Source organism: Protomyctophum parallelum (assembly GCF_964188405.1).
Source record: "Protomyctophum parallelum genome assembly, chromosome: 8".
NCBI lineage: Eukaryota > Metazoa > Chordata > Actinopteri > Myctophiformes > Myctophidae > Protomyctophum > Protomyctophum parallelum.
Window position 1 is genome coordinate 48,345,060 of NC_139703.1, and position 20,154 is coordinate 48,365,213.

General features: G+C 38.8%; 1 protein-coding gene across 2 annotated transcripts in view; it reads left to right on the forward strand.

Moving 5' to 3' along the window:
* cdh4 (cadherin 4, type 1, R-cadherin (retinal)) overlaps positions 1–7,680 on the forward strand; it is a 310,166-nt gene extending 302,486 nt beyond the window's left edge. For both annotated transcript variants that reach the window (XM_083771514.1, XM_083771515.1), the window contains exons 15-17: positions 140–279; positions 5,242–5,406; positions 5,816–7,680. In XM_083771514.1, coding sequence (XP_083627640.1) covers positions 140–279; positions 5,242–5,406; positions 5,816–6,022 — 512 coding nt within the window. In that variant the 3' untranslated portion in view covers positions 6,023–7,680. The remainder of the gene's footprint in view (positions 1–139; positions 280–5,241; positions 5,407–5,815) is intronic.
* The last annotated feature ends 12,474 nt before the right edge of the window (positions 7,681–20,154 follow it).

Genomic DNA, 20,154 nt, shown 5'->3' on the forward strand with positions numbered 1-20,154 from the left:
ACAGGGGCACACACACACACACACACACACACACACACACACACACACACACACACACACACACACACACACACACACACACACACACACATTATGTGCCTTGCAGGCATGGTGTTACTGTTCTCTGTGTGTCTTGCAGGCATGGTGTTACTGTTCGTAGTGTGGATGAAACGCAGGGAGAAGGAGCGCCAGGCCAAGCCTCTGCTCATCGACCCTGAAGACGATGTCAGAGACAACATCCTCAAGTACGACGAGGAGGGAGGCGGAGAGGAGGACCAGGTATGCAGACACGCACGCACACAGTATTTTAACTCTATAATTGCGGCTAGCTGTTAACATAAGCCCCAGTTCCCAGTGCCACCATACACGTTCACTTTAAAAGACAGAGTTTGAACGCCCCCACCCACACACACTCGCTACACACACTCGCTACACACACTCGCTACACACACTCGCTACACATTGGAACAAGCACACACGATTTACCTTTCGTCAGAAGCTTTTACATGGCGGCAGCGTCAGTATCCTGGTGTCAGTATGGTCAGTATCCTGGTATCAGTATGGTCAGTATCCTGGTGTCAGTATGGTCAGTATCCTGGTGTCAGTGATGGTCAGTATCCTGGTGTCAGTATGGTCAGTATCCTGGTGTCAGTATGGTCAGTATCCTGGTATCAGTATGGTCAGTATCCTGGTGTCAGTGATAGTCAGTATCCTGGTGTCAGTGATAGTCAGTATCCTGGTGTCAGTGATAGTCAGTATCCTGGTGTCAGTGATAGTCAGTATCCTGGTGTCAGTATGGTCAGTATCCTGGTGTCAGTATGGTCAGTATCCTGGTATCAGTGATGGTCAGTATCCTGGTGTCAGTGATGGTCAGTATCCTGGTATCAGTGATGGTCAGTATCCTGGTGTCAGTGATGGTCAGTATCCTGGTATCAGTGATGGTCAGTATCCTGGTATCAGTGATGGTCAGTATCCTGGTGTCAGTATGGTCAGTATCCTGGTGTCAGTATGGTCAGTATCCTGGTATCAGTATGGTCAGTATCCTGGTGTCAGTGATGGTCAGTATCCTGGTGTCAGTGATAGTCAGTATCCTGGTGTCAGTGATAGTCAGTATCCTGGTGTCAGTGATGGTCAGTATCCTGGTGTCAGTGATGGTCAGTATCCTGGTGTCAGTATGGTCAGTATCCTGGTGTCAGTATGGTCAGTATCCTGGTATCAGTGATGGTCAGTATCCTGGTGTCAGTGATGGTCAGTATCCTGGTGTCAGTATGGTCAGTATCCTGGTGTCAGTGATGGTCAGTATCCTGGTGTCAGTGATAGTCAGTATCCTGGTGTCAGTGATAGTCAGTATCCTGGTGTCAGTATGGTCAGTATCCTGGTGTCAGTATGGTCAGTATCCTGGTGTCAGTATGGTCAGTATCCTGGTGTCAGTATGGTCAGTATCCTGGTGTCAGTATGGTCAGTATCCTGGTGTCAGTGATAGTCAGTATCCTGGTGTCAGTGATAGTCAGTATCCTGGTGTCAGTATGGTCAGTATCCTGGTGTCAGTATGGTCAGTATCCTGGTGTCAGTATGGTCAGTATCCTGGTGTCAGTATGGTCAGTATCCTGGTGTCAGTATGGTCAGTATCCTGGTGTCAGTATGGTCAGTATCCTGGTGTCAGTATGGTCAGTATCCTGGTGTCAGTATGGTCAGTATCCTGGTGTCAGTATGGTCAGTATCCTGGTGTCAGTATGGTCAGTATCCTGGTGTCAGTATGGTCAGTATCCTGGTGTCAGTGATAGTCAGTATCCTGGTGTCAGTGATAGTCAGTATCCTGGTGTCAGTATGGTCAGTATCCTGGTGTCAGTATGGTCAGTATCCTGGTGTCAGTGATGGTCAGTATCCTGGTGTCAGTATGGTCAGTATCCTGGTGTCAGTGATGGTCAGTATGCTGGTGTCAGTATGGTCAGTATCCTGGTGTCAGTATGGTCAGTATCCTGGTGTCAGTGATGGTCAGTATCCTGGTGTCAGTATGGTCAGTATCCTGGTGTCAGTATGGTCAGTATCCTGGTGTCAGTACGGTCAGTATCCTGGTGTCAGTGATGGTCAGTATCCTGGTGTCAGTGATGGTCAGTATCCTGGTGTCAGTGATGGTCAGTATCCTGGTGTCAGTATGGTCAGTATCCTGGTGTCAGTATGGTCAGTATCCTGGTGTCAGTATGGTCAGTATCCTGGTGTCAGTGATAGTCAGTATCCTGGTGTCAGTATGGTCAGTATCCTGGTGTCAGTATGGTCAGTATCCTGGTGTCAGTATGGTCAGTATCCTGGTGTCAGTATGGTCAGTATCCTGGTGTCAGTATGGTCAGTATCCTGGTGTCAGTGATGGTCAGTATCCTGGTGTCAGTGATGGTCAGTATCCTGGTGTCAGTATGGTCAGTATCCTGGTGTCAGTATGGTCAGTATCCTGGTGTCAGTGATAGTCAGTATCCTGGTGTCAGTATGGTCAGTATCCTGGTGTCAGTATGGTCAGTATCCTGGTGTCAGTATGGTCAGTATCCTGGTGTCAGTATGGTCAGTATCCTGGTGTCAGTATGGTCAGTATCCTGGTGTCAGTGATAGTCAGTATCCTGGTGTCAGTATGGTCAGTATCCTGGTGTCAGTATGGTCAGTATCCTGGTGTCAGTATGGTCAGTATCCTGGTATCAGTGATGGTCAGTATCCTGGTGTCAGTATGGTCAGTATCCTGGTGTCAGTATAGTCAGTATCCTGGTGTCAGTGATAGTCAGTATCCTGGTGTCAGTATGGTCAGTATCCTGGTGTCAGTGATAGTCAGTATCCTGGTGTCAGTGATGGTCAGTATCCTGGTGTCAGTGATAGTCAGTATCCTGGTGTCAGTATGGTCAGTATCCTGGTGTCAGTGATAGTCAGTATCCTGGTGTCAGTGATAGTCAGTATCCTGGTGTCAGTGATGGTCAGTATCCTGGTGTCAGTGATGGTCAGTATCCTGGTGTCAGTATGGTCAGTATCCTGGTGTCAGTGATAGTCAGTATCCTGGTGTCAGTGATGGTCAGTATCCTGGTGTCAGTGATGGTCAGTATCCTGGTGTCAGTATGCTCAGTATCCTGGTGTCAGTATGGTCAGTATCCTGGTGTCAGTATGGTCAGTATCCTGGTGTCAGTGATAGTCAGTATCCTGGTGTCAGTGATGGTCAGTATCCTGGTGTCAGTATGGTCAGTATCCTGGTATCAGTATGGTCAGTATCCTGGTGTCAGTGATGGTCAGTATCCTGGTGTCAGTGATGGTCAGTATCCTGGTGTCAGTATGGTCAGTATCCTGGTGTCAGTATGGTCAGTATCCTAGTGTCAGTATGGTCAGTATCCTGGTGTCAGTATGGTCAGTATCCTGGTGTCAGTATGGTCAGTATCCTGGTGTCAGTATGGTCAGTATCCTGGTGTCAGTATGGTCAGTATCCTGGTGTCAGTGATAGTCAGTATCCTGGTGTCAGTGATAGTCAGTATCCTGGTGTCAGTGATGGTCAGTATCCTGGTGTCAGTATGGTCAGTATCCTGGTATCAGTATGGTCAGTATCCTGGTGTCAGTATGGTCAGTATCCTGGTGTCAGTATGGTCAGTATCCTGGTGTCAGTATGGTCAGTATCCTGGTGTCAGTGATAGTCAGTATCCTGGTGTCAGTATGGTCAGTATCCTGGTGTCAGTATGGTCAGTATCCTGGTGTCAGTATGGTCAGTATCCTGGTGTCAGTATGGTCAGTATCCTGGTGTCAGTACGGTCAGTATCCTGGTGTCAGTATGGTCAGTATCCTGGTGTCAGTACGGTCAGTATCCTGGTGTCAGTATGGTCAGTATCCTGGTGTCAGTACGGTCAGTATCCTGGTATCAGTGATGGTCAGTATCCTGGTGTCAGTATGGTCAGTATCCTGGTATCAGTATGGTCAGTATCCTGGTGTCAGTATGGTCAGTATCCTGGTGTCAGTATGGTCAGTATCCTGGTGTCAGTGATGGTCAGTATCCTGGTGTCAGTATGGTCAGTATCCTGGTGTCAGTGATGGTCAGTATCCTGGTGTCAGTGATGGTCAGTATCCTGGTGTCAGTATGGTCAGTATCCTGGTGTCAGTGATGGTCAGTATCCTGGTGTCAGTATGGTCAGTATCCTGGTGTCAGTGATGGTCAGTATCCTGGTGTCAGTATGGTCAGTATCCTGGTGTCAGTGATAGTCAGTATCCTGGTGTCAGTATGGTCAGTATCCTGGTGTCAGTGATGGTCAGTATCCTGGTGTCAGTATGGTCAGTATCCTGGTGTCAGTGATGGTCAGTATCCTGGTGTCAGTATGGTCAGTATCCTGGTGTCAGTGATAGTCAGTATCCTGGTGTCAGTATGGTCAGTATCCTGGTGTCAGTGATAGTCAGTATCCTGGTGTCAGTGATAGTCAGTATCCTGGTGTCAGTATCGTTGTCAGAATGCTGAAGTACTGTGTAGGATTTGTTTATGCAGTCTCATGCTGCCGTCAATAAGATGGTACTCCACAGTGGTCAATAAGATGGTACTCCACAGTGGTGAACACACACACCGTCAATAAGATGGTACTCCACAGTGGTGAACAATAAGATGGTACTCCACAGTGGTGAACACTGTGGCTGCCTGCTTGCATGATCAGCAACGTGCGCGTGCCATGAGCAGGACCTCATTATAATAGTGTTCCTTCAGTAAAAAATAAATAAATAAATAAAATCACCATTGCACTGCCAGGCTATTTCAGATCAATATTTTGCATTTGTATTGTGATTAAAAAAAAGTCAGAGTAAGTACACGGGGAAATTCACTGACGCACATGTCACATAAAGCCTATACAGCTCATGGGTCACGACAAAATAATCCTGTATTATAATTATTATTCTTTTGTCACAGAGAGCAGAAGACCCAAACAGTCTTTCACTGATGCATAAGGAGAAGAGACTGGAGCAGCACGGACATTCACGGACTGAGTATACAAAACGACTAACGTTTCGACCTATATGTATACTTAAATAAAAGGCTCTAAATGTCCGTGCTGCTCCAGTCTCTTCTCCTTATGCAACTTTGATGTCCCTGCACCTGTGAAGCACCGGATCAGCCGTTTCAGGCTTGAGGCGCGTTGGTAGACTCCCTTTCTAGTCTTTCACTGATCTTTGTCTCCAATGCAGGACTATGACCTGAGCCAGCTACAGCAGCCCGAGTCTCACTGATCTTTGTCTCCAATGCAGGACTATGACCTGAGCCAGCTACAGCAACCCGAGTCTCTGGACCACATCATAAATAAACCATCAGGAGTGCGGCGGGTGGACGAGAGACCTGTGATTTCTGAGTCCCAGTACCCTGTCAGACCCAGTCTGCCTCACCCTGGAGACATAGGAGACTTTATTAACGATGTATGTTTACTGGTAGGACAACAAAGTGTGTGTGTGCGTGTGTGTGTGTGTGTGTGTGTGTGTGTGTGTGTGTGTGTGTGTGTGTGTGTGTGTGTGTGTGTGTGTGTGTGTGTGTGTGTGTGTGTGTGTGTGTGTGTGTGTGTGTGTGTGCATGCGTGCGCGTGCGTGTGCACGTGTGCGTGCGTGCGTCTGATTCAGCAAGAAACTGCTCTCAATGGAGTTTTCTTTTATTTGGTTTCTGCATGCGTTGGCTGTTTCTGAATGTAGCCTAGCTTATTTGCACTCTTATAGAGTGATGATAATAAACAAACGTGTGATGCATTGTTCATTTCAGCCCATGATGTCACTCGGAGTCATAGGAAAACAGATACATCAGCCATTCACCTCTATCCCATCTTTCTCTGGGCAGGGTCTGCGGGCGGCTGACAACGACCCCACAGCCCCTCCCTATGACTCCCTGCTGGTGTTCGACTACGAGGGCAGCGGCTCCACCGCCGGTTCCGTCAGCTCGCTCAACTCCACCAGCTCGGGGGACCAGGACTACGACTACCTCAACGACTGGGGCCCTCGCTTCAAGAAGCTGGCCGACCTCTACGGCGGAGGGGATGACGACTGAGGGGAGGACAAGGAGTGGTGCCGGGGGATGGCGGGGTTGGTCTCAGACGGTTTGCCCCTCGAAACCACGGCCAGGGCCCAAGAACATGACATTGTAGACATGTGAGGACTGGACCCTTACGTGTGCTGTGTTAGTTTAGTACACAGCAACCAAGCTCTCTCACACACACGAGCTCCACTGCAATGCAACTGTATTCTGGCTTTGATTTGTTTTTAGTGGCAAGTCTTTAGTGTGATCTTTTTTTCTTTTTTTTTTTACTGTGCTGGACCTGGAACTCTCTGGGGACAAATCAAGGCAGTCATGAAAGTGATGCGAGTCTCAGTGATACACGCCGACTTGGTTTACTGGGACAAAACCATCTTTCACTTTAGTCTCACATGATTGAAAATAATGTTCCGGGAAGACTCTGACTCTGACTCTCTTTCACTGTCAACTTGAATTTCCTTAGAACAGAAGCACTGTTGTTTTTTAAAGTGCCTTTTGTGGTGTGTTTTTGTATCAGACTCCTGCTATCTCAGGGTCGGTTGCCATTCGAGCGGTTTCGGGCGGCACGTTCCCTCCTGAACCCACCCCCCCCCCCCCCCCCCCCCAACAAGTCCCCATCGCAACCTGTAAGTCTCTCTCTAGTCCCCTTCACAATGGTGCGGATGACCAACCCAAACAGCCAATCAAAATACACAATGGGGACATGCTACAGGATAACTAGGTGAATTCAAGAAAGAGAGAACAAACAAAACAAAAAACAACCAATGGGAGTTGTTTTGGGAGGAATGAAGCCACCCTCTGTTGGAAGGACCTGCTGAGTGTCTTGTGTCATCTGGTGTGACTGTTTTTATACATATCTGACCTGTGGGGGGTTTCTAAATTAATGGAGAATGCCTGCCTTTCCTCTGTGGACTTGTGAGTCTAGGAGCCTTTATGTTCAGACGCTTGCCTGCCCTGTACGGTTTTCTGTTGCTTTCTCCACAGTGTAAAGCTTATTATAGGCATGATCTGCGTAGTAAGACAAATGTGACAAGCAGCAGCTTGGAGAGAAGACACTGGAAGTATTGGAAGGATTTTCCTCGCCTTGAACATTCCCTTTTTTTTATAGGTCAATGAAACTATTAAAAGGTGCATGATTTTGTTTTTTTGTTTTTCCAAAAAATAAAAAAAATGTTTTACTTAACGCACTTGTTACTATGTGGTGAGAATGTGAACATAGTCAGCGGAAACTATATGAATATACTCTGTATAAAGACACTGAGAAAATAAAAAAAATACTGTAAGATACCTATTTTTGAAGTATTAATAACATAAAAGTTGCTGCTCTCTTTCTCAAGTTCTTCAGTGGGCTTAAGGATAGTTTTTTTTTTCAGTCTTTTATTCGTTTCCACGTTCATTTTCTATTGTGTGTTATCTCAATTTCATTCCACCTTTAGGTTTAGCATTTACTTCCTTACTTTGCACCAGATGCCTGCTTGTATTTCCGTTTCCATTTGGCGGATCAATTTAGAAGACTTTTAAGAACGCTTTGTTATACTGTTTTTTATATATATAAAAGCAGCCTTTCCCCCTTGTTCTGTAATGTCTTTGACAACATTTTCTCTTCTGTCAGCCTCTGAACGTGGGACAGTGGGAGATTCAATAGCCATGCCTGCTGATAGTTGTTCTATTATACGGTGTATCAGAGTTCTTTTCCTAATTCATCTAGATACTGGATATGTGCTTTAGAAAATAAACATTACATTTTGAAAATGTGCCAGTAACGTTTTTTGAAGATTCACCTTTGAGATATATTGTTCAGTACAATGAATACGTGCGCCAGGGGGTTTGTCGGAATCACCCAAGGGGAATCATGCTCAGAGTGATTTTTGTTATACATGTCTAGAGTACGTGTGGTACTTAACATCAACCAGGATGAGCACATCAGCAACAAGCGTCTGTACGGGGCATTACCAAGTGTAACTTGGTGTAATAAAACTCTAAACTCTAACAGAGAAGATAGCAGTAAGGAGGATGAGACTAGCTGGCCACTGCCACCGACACCAAGAACTCCCGGCCAAAGAGCTTGTACTGTGGGAACCAACACACGGGCATCGATCGAGAGGACGTCCCACACCTACCTACGTGGACGTACTAAAGAAAGATACTGGTGCGGAAAGCACAAAGGAGCTGTCCAGATGTATGGAGAACCGAGATGACTGGAGACGCCGATGGAGGGCTCGTCTGAGGACGACGTAGAGAGAGAGAGAGTTAGAAAAGATGTGATTGCCTTGCACCAGTGGTACTGTAGCTTTATGGGTGCTATCATGCATTTTATTTCATAACACTAGGCGAAGATTACATGGGCCAATATATGAAAACATTACTTAACCCCAAGAATATTATACAAAGGCTTTTTCAATTGGTTCCGGTACCTGTAAGCATGCTTAAGAACGGTCTGCCAGGAGCTTAAAATAGCTATATATCCAATACCATTCAAACTAGAAAGGTGGTTTTGGTGTCTAACCCTAGGTTTTAGGGTTCAAGGAATGTGGCTGAGTCAGTGACATTACCATGAGTTAATAATGGTAATTGATTGAAAGATGGTGTCCATCCTAAGGTGATGTTCCATGTTAAAAACAACAAATTATATTACATTTGTGTGAGGGAATCTGTTAACTTATGGTGATTCATATGGGGACTGGGGGGAGGGGGGTTATATTTTTATTTTCAATTGCCAGTCAGTCTTAGGACTATGTGCTAAAGTTCAGGTCAAGGTCACTCTCGCACCTTCTCATCCTGAACCAGGTGTCCAAGCTGGCAACAGATATGGTCACTGGTTGACATGTAGGCTACAGTATTCACCTCATGATTGACATGCAGCTGTTTGTTGACACTGCTGGAATCAGCCAGAACAGCTCTATAATGCAATTTGTGCATCCTAGTGTAATGCATGTCATACAGTCATTCCTCAGCTGCAAAACTAATTCAAGGTTCAGCCCTGGAAATGCATGTGGTTGCAGCATATGGGGGCTGACATGCAACTTCAGTGGTAGCTGTGGCGACTGGTACACATGTACGCCCTCCTCTTCTCTCTCTCTGCCTCTGCTGGCCTCCAGGGGTGTGCTTACCTGTTGGGCGGTGTTGTGCCATCGAGACACCACATACTACATAGCCTATGTCCCGAGTGTTTCAAATTTGAGACTTTTAACTCAATGGGGCTCAATGGCAGATTTTGGCACGTCAAAAAATCACTTTCACCTAGAAACTCCATTCACACTTTTTATTATTCAGCTTACTGTGGAGACACATGCTGGAACGTTTTACTTTGAAATGTTTTGTAGTTTATGAGTTATTTAACTTACACGCCCAATGCATTCTCTATGGCAATAGCACAAACTTTGGCATGCTACTAGTCCTACATACTTAAACCTACCAACCCCATTCTAGACTACTTAGGTTCATCTTAGGGTGGACATGTTTGCCTGAAAAGGAATCTTTGAAAGGTGTCATAGTTTTAGAAATATAGTGCTTTCAAATTTGAGACTTTTAACATGGGGCTCAATGGCAGATTTTGGCACGTCAAAAAATCACTTTCACCTAGAAACTCCATTCACACTTTTTATTATTCAGCTTACTGTGGAGACACATGCTGGAACGTTTTACTTTGAAATGTTTTGTAGTTTCTGAGTTATTTAACTTAAACGCCCAATGCATTCTCTATGGCAATAGCACAAACTCTGGCTTGCTACTAGTCCTACATACAAAATGATGAAAAACGAGGATAAAAAAAAATCAAAAATTTTCATTTTTTTCAAATCCTCAAAAATGATGAAAAACGGCGTGCTATAGTATGCCGTACGGTATGGGCTATAGAGCACCGAAGTCTGACGTCACTTTCAGTAGAGGGCGTCAGTCCCCAGGTTCATGTATTTGTTTAGTTGCATTGAAATCACCATAGGAGGAGTTTTAGATTGATTCATATAAGAACTGTGTTTGAAAAATAAACATGTCATCCCGGCCGCTTCACTCACATGGATATGAAGAATCAACTGACTGAGAGAAAACGCTAATGTTACTGCTGCTGAATTAGTTAGATTTTCGCTAGAAGCAGACTGTATCATATATGAGTGACTGACTGTTGCAAACGATACAGAGACACCTCCCTGACAATAACGCCGAGACAGCTTGTTTATTTTTGGACCACAACGCTTATAGTAGACGATATTAAGATCACCCCATGTTATTCTCCATAGAGAAACTACTTCCGTGAACCAGGGGAATCGTCGGGATGAGCGAGTTACGTCAGGACTTCGGTGCTCTATAGCCCATGGTCAAAAATGATGAAAAACCAGGATAAAAAAATATCTATAAGCAATCTTTTTTTTTTCCATTATTTTCAAATCCTCAAAAATGATGAAAAACGGCGTGCTACAGTATGCCGTACGATATGGGCTATTAGACAAGTGTTTAAAAATGGGATAAAAAACTTCTAAAAATAGACGTCTAAAACACGTCTAAAAATAGACGTGTTTTAGACGTCTATTTTTAGACGTTTTTCGACGTCTATTTTTAGAAGTTTTTTATCCCATTTTTAGACGCACGTCTAATAGCCGGCTATTGCTCAGTGGGATGGTCAAAAATGATGAAAAACGAGGATTTTTTTTTTTTCAAAAATTCAAAAAACGATGGGCTATAACCCATGTTTTTTTTGTTTTTTGTTTTTTTTTAATCCTCAAAAATGATGAAAAACGGCGTGCTATAGTATGCCATACGGTATGGGCTATAGCCCATTGTCAAAAATAATGAAAAACGAGGATAAAAAAATAAAAATAAAAGAAACGATGGGCTATAACCCATGTTTGTTTTTTTTCAATTTTTTTCAAATCCTCAAAAATGATGAAAAACGGCGTGCTATAGTATGCCGTACGGTATGGGTTATAACCCATGGTCAAAAAGGATGAAAAACGAGGTTAACTTTTTTTTCAAAAATTCAAAAAATGATGGGCTATAACCCATGTTTGTTTGTTTTTTTCATTTTTTTCAAATCCTCAAAAATGATGAAAAACGGCGTGCTATAGTATGCCATACGGTATGGGTTATAACCCATGGTCAAAAATGATGAAAAACGAGGATAACTTTTTTTTTCAAAAATTCAAAAAACTATGGGCTATAACCCATGATGAAAAACGGCGTGCTATAGTATGCCGTATGGCATGGGCTATAGGTCAAAAATAATTAAAAATCGAGGATAAAAAACAAAAAAAAAACATGTTTTTTTTATTTTTTCCCCATTTTTTTCAAATCCTCAAAAATGATGAAAAACGGCGTGCTATAGTATGCAGTACGGTAGGGGCTATAGCCCATGTTCAAAAATGATGAAAAACGAGTTTTTTTTTCTTCAAAAATTCAAAAAACGATGGTCTATAACCCATGTTTTTCGAAATTTTGAATTTTTTTCAAATCCTCAAAAATGATGAAAAACGGCGTGCTATAGTATGCCGTACGGTAGGGGCTATAGCCCATGTTCAAAAATGATGAAAAACGAGGTTAATCTTTTTTTCAAAAATTCAAAAAACGATGGGCTATAACCCATGTTTTTTGAAATTTTGATTTTTTTTCAAATCCTCAAAAATGATGAAAAACGGCGTGCTATAGTATGCCATACAGTAGGGGCTATAGCCCATGTTCAAAAATGATAAAAAACGAGGTTAATTCAAAAAACGATGGGCTATAACCCATGTTTTTTGAATTTTTGAATTTTTGTCAAATCCTCAAAAATGATGAAAAACGGCGTGCTATAGTATGCCGTACGGTAGGGGCTATAGCCCATGTTCAAAAATGATGAAAAACGAGGTTAATTCTTTTTTTTCAACAATTCAAAAAACGATGGGCTATAACCCATGTTTTTTAATTTTTCTTTTTTTTTTAATCCTCAAAAATGATGAAAAACGGCGTGCTATAGTATGCCGTATGGTAGGGCTATAGCCCATGTTAAAAAATGATGAAAAACGAGGTTAATTTTTTTTTCAAAATTTCAAAAAATGATGGGCTATAACCCATGTTTTTTAAATTTTGAATTTTTTTCAAATCCTCAAAAATGATGAAAAACGGCGTGCTATAGTATGCCATACAGTAGGGGCTATAGCCCATGTTCAAAAATGATGAAAAACGAGGTTAATTCTTTTTTTTCAACAATTCAAAAAACGATGGGCTATAACCCATGTTTTTTAATTTTTCTTTTTTTTTTAATCCTCAAAAATGATGAAAAACGGCGTGCTATAGTATGCCATACGGTAGGGGCTATAGCCCATGTTCAAAAATGATGAAAAACTAGGTTAAAAAAAAATCAAAAAATTAAAAAACAATGGGCTATAACCCATGTTTTTCGAAATTTAGATTTTTTTTTCAAATCCTCAAAAATGATGAAAAACGGCGTGCTATAGTATGCCGTACGGTAGGGGCTATGGCCCATGTTCAAAAATGATGAAAAACGAGGTAAAAAAAAAATCAAAAAATTAAAAAACAATGGGTTATAACCCATGTTTTTTTAATTTTTGATTTTTTTTCAAATCCTCAAAAATGATGAAAAACGGCGTGCTATAGTATGCCGTACGGTAGGGGCTATAGCCCATGTTAAAAAATGATGAAAAACTAGGTTAATTTTGTTTTTTCAAAAATTAAAAAAACGATGGGCTATAACCCATGTTTTTTTAATTTTTGATTTTTTTTCAAATCCTCAAAAATGATGAAAAACGGCGTGCTATAGTATGCCATACGGTAGGGGCTATAGCCCATGTTCAAAAATGATGAAAAACGAGGTTAATTTTGTTTTTTCAAAATTTCAAAAACGATGGGCTATAACCCATGTTTTACGAAATTTTGATTATTTTTCAAATCCTCAAAAATGATGAAAAACGGCGTGCTATAGTATGCCATACGGTAGGGGCTATAGCCCATGTTCGAAAATGATGAAAAACGAGGTTAATTTTATTTTTCAAAAATTCAAAAAACGATGGGCTATAACCCATGTTTTTTGAAATTTTGAATTTTTTTCAAATCCTCAAAAATGATGAAAAACGGCGTGCTATAGTATGCCGTACGGTAGGGGCTATAGCCCATGTTCAAAAATGATGAAAAACGAGGTTAAAAAAAAATCAAAAAATTAAAAAACAATGGGCTATAACCCATGTTTTTCGAAATTTTGATTTTTTTTCAAATCCTCAAAAATGATGAAAAACGGCGTGCTATAGTATGCCGTACGGTAGGGGCTATAGCCCATGTTCAAAAATGATGAAAAACGAGGTTAATGTTTTTTTCAAAAATTCAAAAAACGATGGGCTATAACCCATGTTTTTTTAATTTTTGATTTTTTTTCAAATCCTCAAAAATGATGAAAAACGGCGTGCTATAGTATGCCGTACGGTAGGGGCTATAGCCCATGTTCAAAAATGATGAAAAACGAGGTAAAAACAAAATCAAAAAATTAAAAAACAATGGGCTATAACCCATGTTTTTCGAAATTTAGATTTTTTTTCAAATCCTCAAAAATGATGAAAAACGGCGTGCTATAGTATGCCGTACGGTAGGGGCTATAGCCCATGTTCAAAAATGATGAAAAACGAGGTTAATGTTTTTTTCAAAAATTCAAAAAACGATGGGCTATAACCCATGTTTTTTTAATTTTTGATTTTTTTTCAAATCCTCAAAAATGATGAAAAACGGCGTGCTATAGTATGCCGTACGGTAGGGGCTATAGCCCATGTTCAAAAATGATGAAAAACGAGGTTAATTTTGTTTTTTCAAAAATTCAAAAAACGATGGGCTATAACCCATGTTTTTTGAATTTTTGATTTTTTTTCAAATCCTGAAAAATGATGAAAAACGGCGTGCTATAGTATGCCATACGGTAGGGGCTATAGCCCATGTTCAAAAATGATGAAAAACGAGGTTAATTTTGTTTTTTCAAAATTTCAAAAAACGATGGGCTATAACCCATGTTTTACGAAATTTTGATTATTTTTCAAATCCTCAAAATGATGAAAAACGGCGTGCTATAGTATGCCGTACGGTAGGGGCTATAGCCCATGTTCAAAAATGATGAAAAACGAGGTTAATTTTTTTTTTCAAAAATTCAAAAAACGATGGGTTATATATAACCCATGTTTTTTGAAATTTAGAATTTTTTTCAAATCCTCAAAAATGATGAAAAACGGCGTGCTATAGTATGCCGTACGGTAGGGGCTATAGCCCATGTTCAAAAATGATGAAAAACGAGGTTAATGTTTTTTTCAAAAATTCAAAAAACGATGGGCTATAACCCATGTTTTTTTAATTTTTGATTTTTTTTTCAAATCCTCAAAAATGATGAAAAACGGTGTGCTATAGTATGCCGTACGGTAGGGGCTATAGCCCATGTTCAAAAATGATGAAAAACGAGGTTAATTTTGTTTTTGTTTTTATTCAAAAAACGATGGGCTATAACCCATGTTTTTTGAATTTTTGATTTTTTTTTCAAATCCTCAAAAATGATGAAAAACGGCGTGCTATAGTATGCCGTACGGTAGGGGCTATAGCCCATGTTCGAAAATGATGAAAAACGAGGTTAATTTTTTTTTTTTTTAATTCAAAAAACGATGGGCTATAACCCATGTTTTTTGAAATTTTGAATTTTTTTCAAATCCTCAAAAATGATGAAAAACGGCGTGCTATAGTATGCTGTATGGTAGGGGCTATAGCCCATGTTCAAAAATGATGAAAAACGAGGTTAATCATTTTTTTCAAAAATTCAAAAAACAATGGGCTATAACCCATGTTTTTCGAAATGTTGATTTTTTTTCAAATCCTCAAAAATGATGAAAAACGACGTGCTATAGTATGCCGTACGGTAGGGGCTATAGCCCATGTTAAAAAATGATGAAAAACAATTTTTTTTTTTTCAAAAATTAAAAAAACAATGGGCTATAACCCATGTTTTTTTTAATTTTGATTTTTTTTCAAATCCTCAAAAATGATGAAAAACGGCGTGCTATAGTATGCCGTACCGTAGGGGCTATAGCCCATGTTCAAAAATGATGAAAAACGAGGTTAATTATTTTTTCAAAATTTCAAAAAACGATGGGCTATAACCCATGTTTTTCGAAATTTTGATTATTTTTCAAATCCTCAAAAATGATGAAAAACGGCGTGCTATAGTATGCCGTACGGTAGGGCTATAGCCCATGTTCAAAAATGATGAAAAACGGCGTGCTATAGTATGCCGTACCGTAGGGGCTATAGCCCATGTTCAAAAATGATGAAAAACGAGGTTATTTTTTTTTCCAAATTTTCAAAAAACGATGGGCTATAACCCATGTTTTTTGAAATTTTGAAATTTTTTCAAATCCTCAAAAAATTGATGAAAAACGGCGTGCTATAGTATGCCGTATGGTAGGGGATATAGCCCATGTTCAAAAATGATGAAAAACGAGGTTAATCTTTTTTTTCAAAAATTCAAAAAACAATGGGCTATAACCCATGTTTTTTGAAATTTTGAAATTTTTTCAAATCCTCAAAAATGATGAAAAACGGCGTGCTATAGTATGCCGTACGGTAGGGGCTATAGCCCATGTTCAAAAATGATGAAAAACGAGTTTTCTTTTCTTTTTTCAAAAATTAAAAAAACAATGGGCTATAACCCATGTTTTTTGAAATTTTGAATTTTTTTCAAATCCTCAAAAATGATGAAAAACAGCGTGCTATAGTATGCCGTACGGTAGGGGCTATAGCCCATGTTAAAAAATGATGAAAAACAAGTTTTTTTTTTTTTCAAAAATTCAAAAAACAATGGGCTATAACCCATGTTTTTTGAAATTTTGATTTTTTTTCAAATCCTCAAAAATGATGAAAAACGGCGTGCTATAGTATGCCGTACCGTAAGGGCTATAGCCCATGTTCGAAAATGATGAAAAACGAGGTTAATTCTTTTTTTTTTAATTCAAAAAACGATGGGCTATAACCCATGTTTTTTTAAATTTTGAATTTTTTTCAAATCCTCAAAAATGATGAAAAACGGCGTGCTATAGTATGCCGTATGGTAGGGGCTATAGCCCATGTTCAAAAATGATGAAAAACGAGGTTAATCTTTTTTTTCAAAAATTCAAAAAACAATGGGCTATAACCCATGTTTTTCGAAATGTTGATTTTTTTTCAAATCCTCAAAAATGATGAAAAACGGCGTGCTATAGTATGCCGTATGGTAGGGGCTATAGCCCATGTTCAAAAATGATGAAAAACGAGGTTAATCTTTTTTTTCAAAAATTCAAAAAACGATGGGCTATAACCCATGTTTTTTGAATTTTTGATTTTTTTTTCAAATCCTCAAAAATGATGAAAAACGGCGTGCTATAGTATGCCGTACGGTAGGGGCTATAGCCCATGTTCGAAAATGATGAAAAACGAGGTTAATTTTTTTTTTTTTAATTCAAAAAACGATGGGCTATAACCCATGTTTTTTGAAATTTTGAATTTTTTTCAAATCCTCAAAAATGATGAAAAACGGCGTGCTATAGTATGCCGTATGGTAGGGGCTATAGCCCATGTTCAAAAATGATGAAAAACGAGGTTAATCTTTTTTTTCAAAAATTCAAAAAACAATGGGCTATAACCCATGTTTTTCGAAATGTTGATTTTTTTTCAAATCCTCAAAAATGATGAAAAACGGCGTGCTATAGTATGCCGTACGGTAGGGGCTATAGCCCATGTTAAAAAATGATGAAAAACAAGTTTTCTTTTTTTTTTCAAAAATTAAAAAAACAATGGGCTATAACCCATGTTTTTTTTTATTTTGATTTTTTTTTCAAATCCTCAAAAATGATGAAAAACGGCGTGCTATAGTATGCCGTACCGTAGGGGCTATTGCCCATGTTCAAAAATGATGAAAAACGAGGTTAATTATTTTTTCAAAATTTCAAAAAACGATGGGCTATAACCCATGTTTTTCGAAATTTTGATTATTTTTCAAATCCTCAAAAATGATGAAAAACGGCGTGCTATAGTATGCCGTACGGTAGGGCTATAGCCCATGTTCAAAAATGATGAAAAACGGCGTGCTATAGTATGCCGTACCGTAGGGGCTATAGCCCATGTTCAAAAATGATGAAAAACGAGGTTATTTTTTTTTCCAAAATTTCAAAAAACGATGGGCTATAACCCATGTTTTTTGAAATTTTGAAATTTTTTCAAATCCTCAAAAAATTGATGAAAAACGGCGTGCTATAGTATGCCGTATGGTAGGGGATATAGCCCATGTTCAAAAATGATGAAAAACGAGGTTAATCTTTTTTTTCAAAAATTCAAAAAACAATGGGCTATAACCCATGTTTTTCGAAATGTTGATTTTTTTTCAAATCCTCAAAAATGATGAAAAACGGCGTGCTATAGTATGCCGTACGGTAGGGGCTATAGCCCATGTTAAAAAATGATGAAAAACAAGTTTTCTTTTTTTTTTCAAAAATTAAAAAAACAATGGGCTATAACCCATGTTTTTTTTTATTTTGATTTTTTTTTCAAATCCTCAAAAATGATGAAAAACGGCGTGCTATAGTATGCCGTACCGTAGGGGCTATTGCCCATGTTCAAAAATGATGAAAAACGAGGTTAATTATTTTTTCAAAATTTCAAAAAACGATGGGCTATAACCCATGTTTTTCGAAATTTTGATTATTTTTCAAATCCTCAAAAATGATGAAAAACGGCGTGCTATAGTATGCCGTACGGTAGGGCTATAGCCCATGTTCAAAAATGATGAAAAACGGCGTGCTATAGTATGCCGTACCGTAGGGGCTATAGCCCATGTTCAAAAATGATGAAAAACGAGGTTATTTTTTTTTCCAAAATTTCAAAAAACGATGGGCTATAACCCATGTTTTTTGAAATTTTGAAATTTTTTCAAATCCTCAAAAAATTGATGAAAAACGGCGTGCTATAGTATGCCGTATGGTAGGGGATATAGCCCATGTTCAAAAATGATGAAAAACGAGGTTAATCTTTTTTTTCAAAAATTCAAAAAACAATGGGCTATAACCCATGTTTTTTGAAATTTTGAATTTTTTTCAAATCCTCAAAAATGATGAAAAACGGCGTGCTATAGTATGCCGTATGGTAGGGGCTATAGCCCATGTTCAAAAATGATGAAAAACGAGGTTAATCTTTTTTTTCAAAATTTCAAAAAATGATGGGCTATAACCCATGTTTTTCGAAATGTTGATTATTTTTAAAATCCTCAAAAATGATGAAAAACGGCGTGCTATAGTATGCCGTACGGTAGGGGCTATAGCCCATGTTCAAAAATGATGAAAAACAAGTTTTCTTTTTTTTTTCAAAAATTCAAAAAACAATGGGCTATAACCCATGTTTTTTGAAATTTTTAATTTTTTTCGAATCCTCAAAAATGATGAAAAACGGCGTGCTATAGTATGCCGTACGGTAGGGGCTATAGCCCATGTTAAAAAATGATGAAAAACGAGGTAATTTTTTTTTTTCAAAAATTAAAAAAATGATGGGCTATAACCCATGTTTTTTGAAATTTTGAATTTTTTTCAAATCCTCAAAAATGATGAAAAACTGCGTGCTATAGTATGCCGTACGGTAGGGGCTATAGCCCATGTTCAAAAATGATGAAAAACGAGTTTTCTTTTTTTTTTCAAAAATTCAAAAAACAATGGGCTATAACCCATGTTTTTTGAAATTTTGATTTTTTTTCAAATCCTCAAAAATGATGAAAAACGGCGTGCTATAGTATGCCGTATGGTAGGGGCTATAGCCCATGTTCAAAAATGATGAAAAACGAGGTTAAGTTTTTTTTCAAAATTTCAAAAAATGATGGGCTATAACCCATGTTTTTTAAATTTTGAATTTTTTTCAAATCCTCAAAAATGATGAAAAACGGCCTGCTATAGTATGCCGTACGGTAGGGGCTATAGCCCATGTTCAAAAATGATGAAAAACGAGTTTTCTTTTTTTTTTCAAAAATTCAAAAAACAATGGGCTATAACCCATGTTTTTTGAAATTTTGAATTTTTTTCAAATCCTCAAAAATGATGAAAAACGGCGTGCTATAGTATGCCGTACGGTAGGGGCTATAGCCCATGTTCAAAAATGATGAAAAACGAGTTTTCTTTTTTTTTTCAAAAATTCAAAAAACAATGGGCTATAACCCATGTTTTTTGAAATTTTGAATTTTTTTCAAATCCTCAAAAATGATGAAAAACGGCGTGCTATAGTATGCCGTACGGTAGGGGCTATAGCCCATGTTAAAAAATGATGAAAAACAAGTGTTTTTTTTTTTTTCAAAAATTCAAAAAACAATGGGCTATAACCCATGTTTTTTGAAATTTTGATTTTTTTTCAAATCCTCAAAAATGATGAAAAACGGCGTGCTATAGTATGCCGTACCGTAAGGGCTATAGCCCATGTTCGAAAATGATGAAAAACGAGGTTAATTTTTTTTTTTTTAAATTCAAAAAACGATGGGCTATAACCCATGTTTTTTTAAATTTTGAATTTTTTTCAAATCCTCAAAAATGATGAAAAACGGCGTGCTATAGTATGCCGTATGGTAGGGGCTATAGCCCATGTTAAAAAATGATGAAAAACGAGGTTAATCTTTTTTTTCAAAAATTCAAAAAACAATGGGCTATAACCCATGTTTTTTGAAATTTTGAATTTTTTTCAAATCCTCAAAAATGATGAAAAACGGCGTGCTATAGTATGCCGTACGGTAGGGGCTATAGCCCATGTTAAAAAATGATGAAAAACAAGTGTTTTTTTTTTTTTTTTTTAATTAAAAAAACAATGGGCTATAACCCATGTTTTTTGAAATTTTGTTTTTTTTTCAAATCCTCAAAAATGATGAAAAACGGCGTGCTATAGTATGCCGTACCGTAAGGGCTATAGCCCATGTTCGAAAATGATGAAAAACGAGGTTAATTTTTTTTTTTTTTAATTCAAAAAACGATGGGCTATAACCCATGTTTTTTGAAATTTTGATTTTTTTTCAAATCCTCAAAAATGATGAAAAACGGCGTGCTATAGTATGCCGTATGGTAGGGGCTATAGCCCATGTTAAAAAATGATGAAAAACGAGGTTAATCTTTTTTTTCAAAAATTCAAAAAACAATGGGCTATAA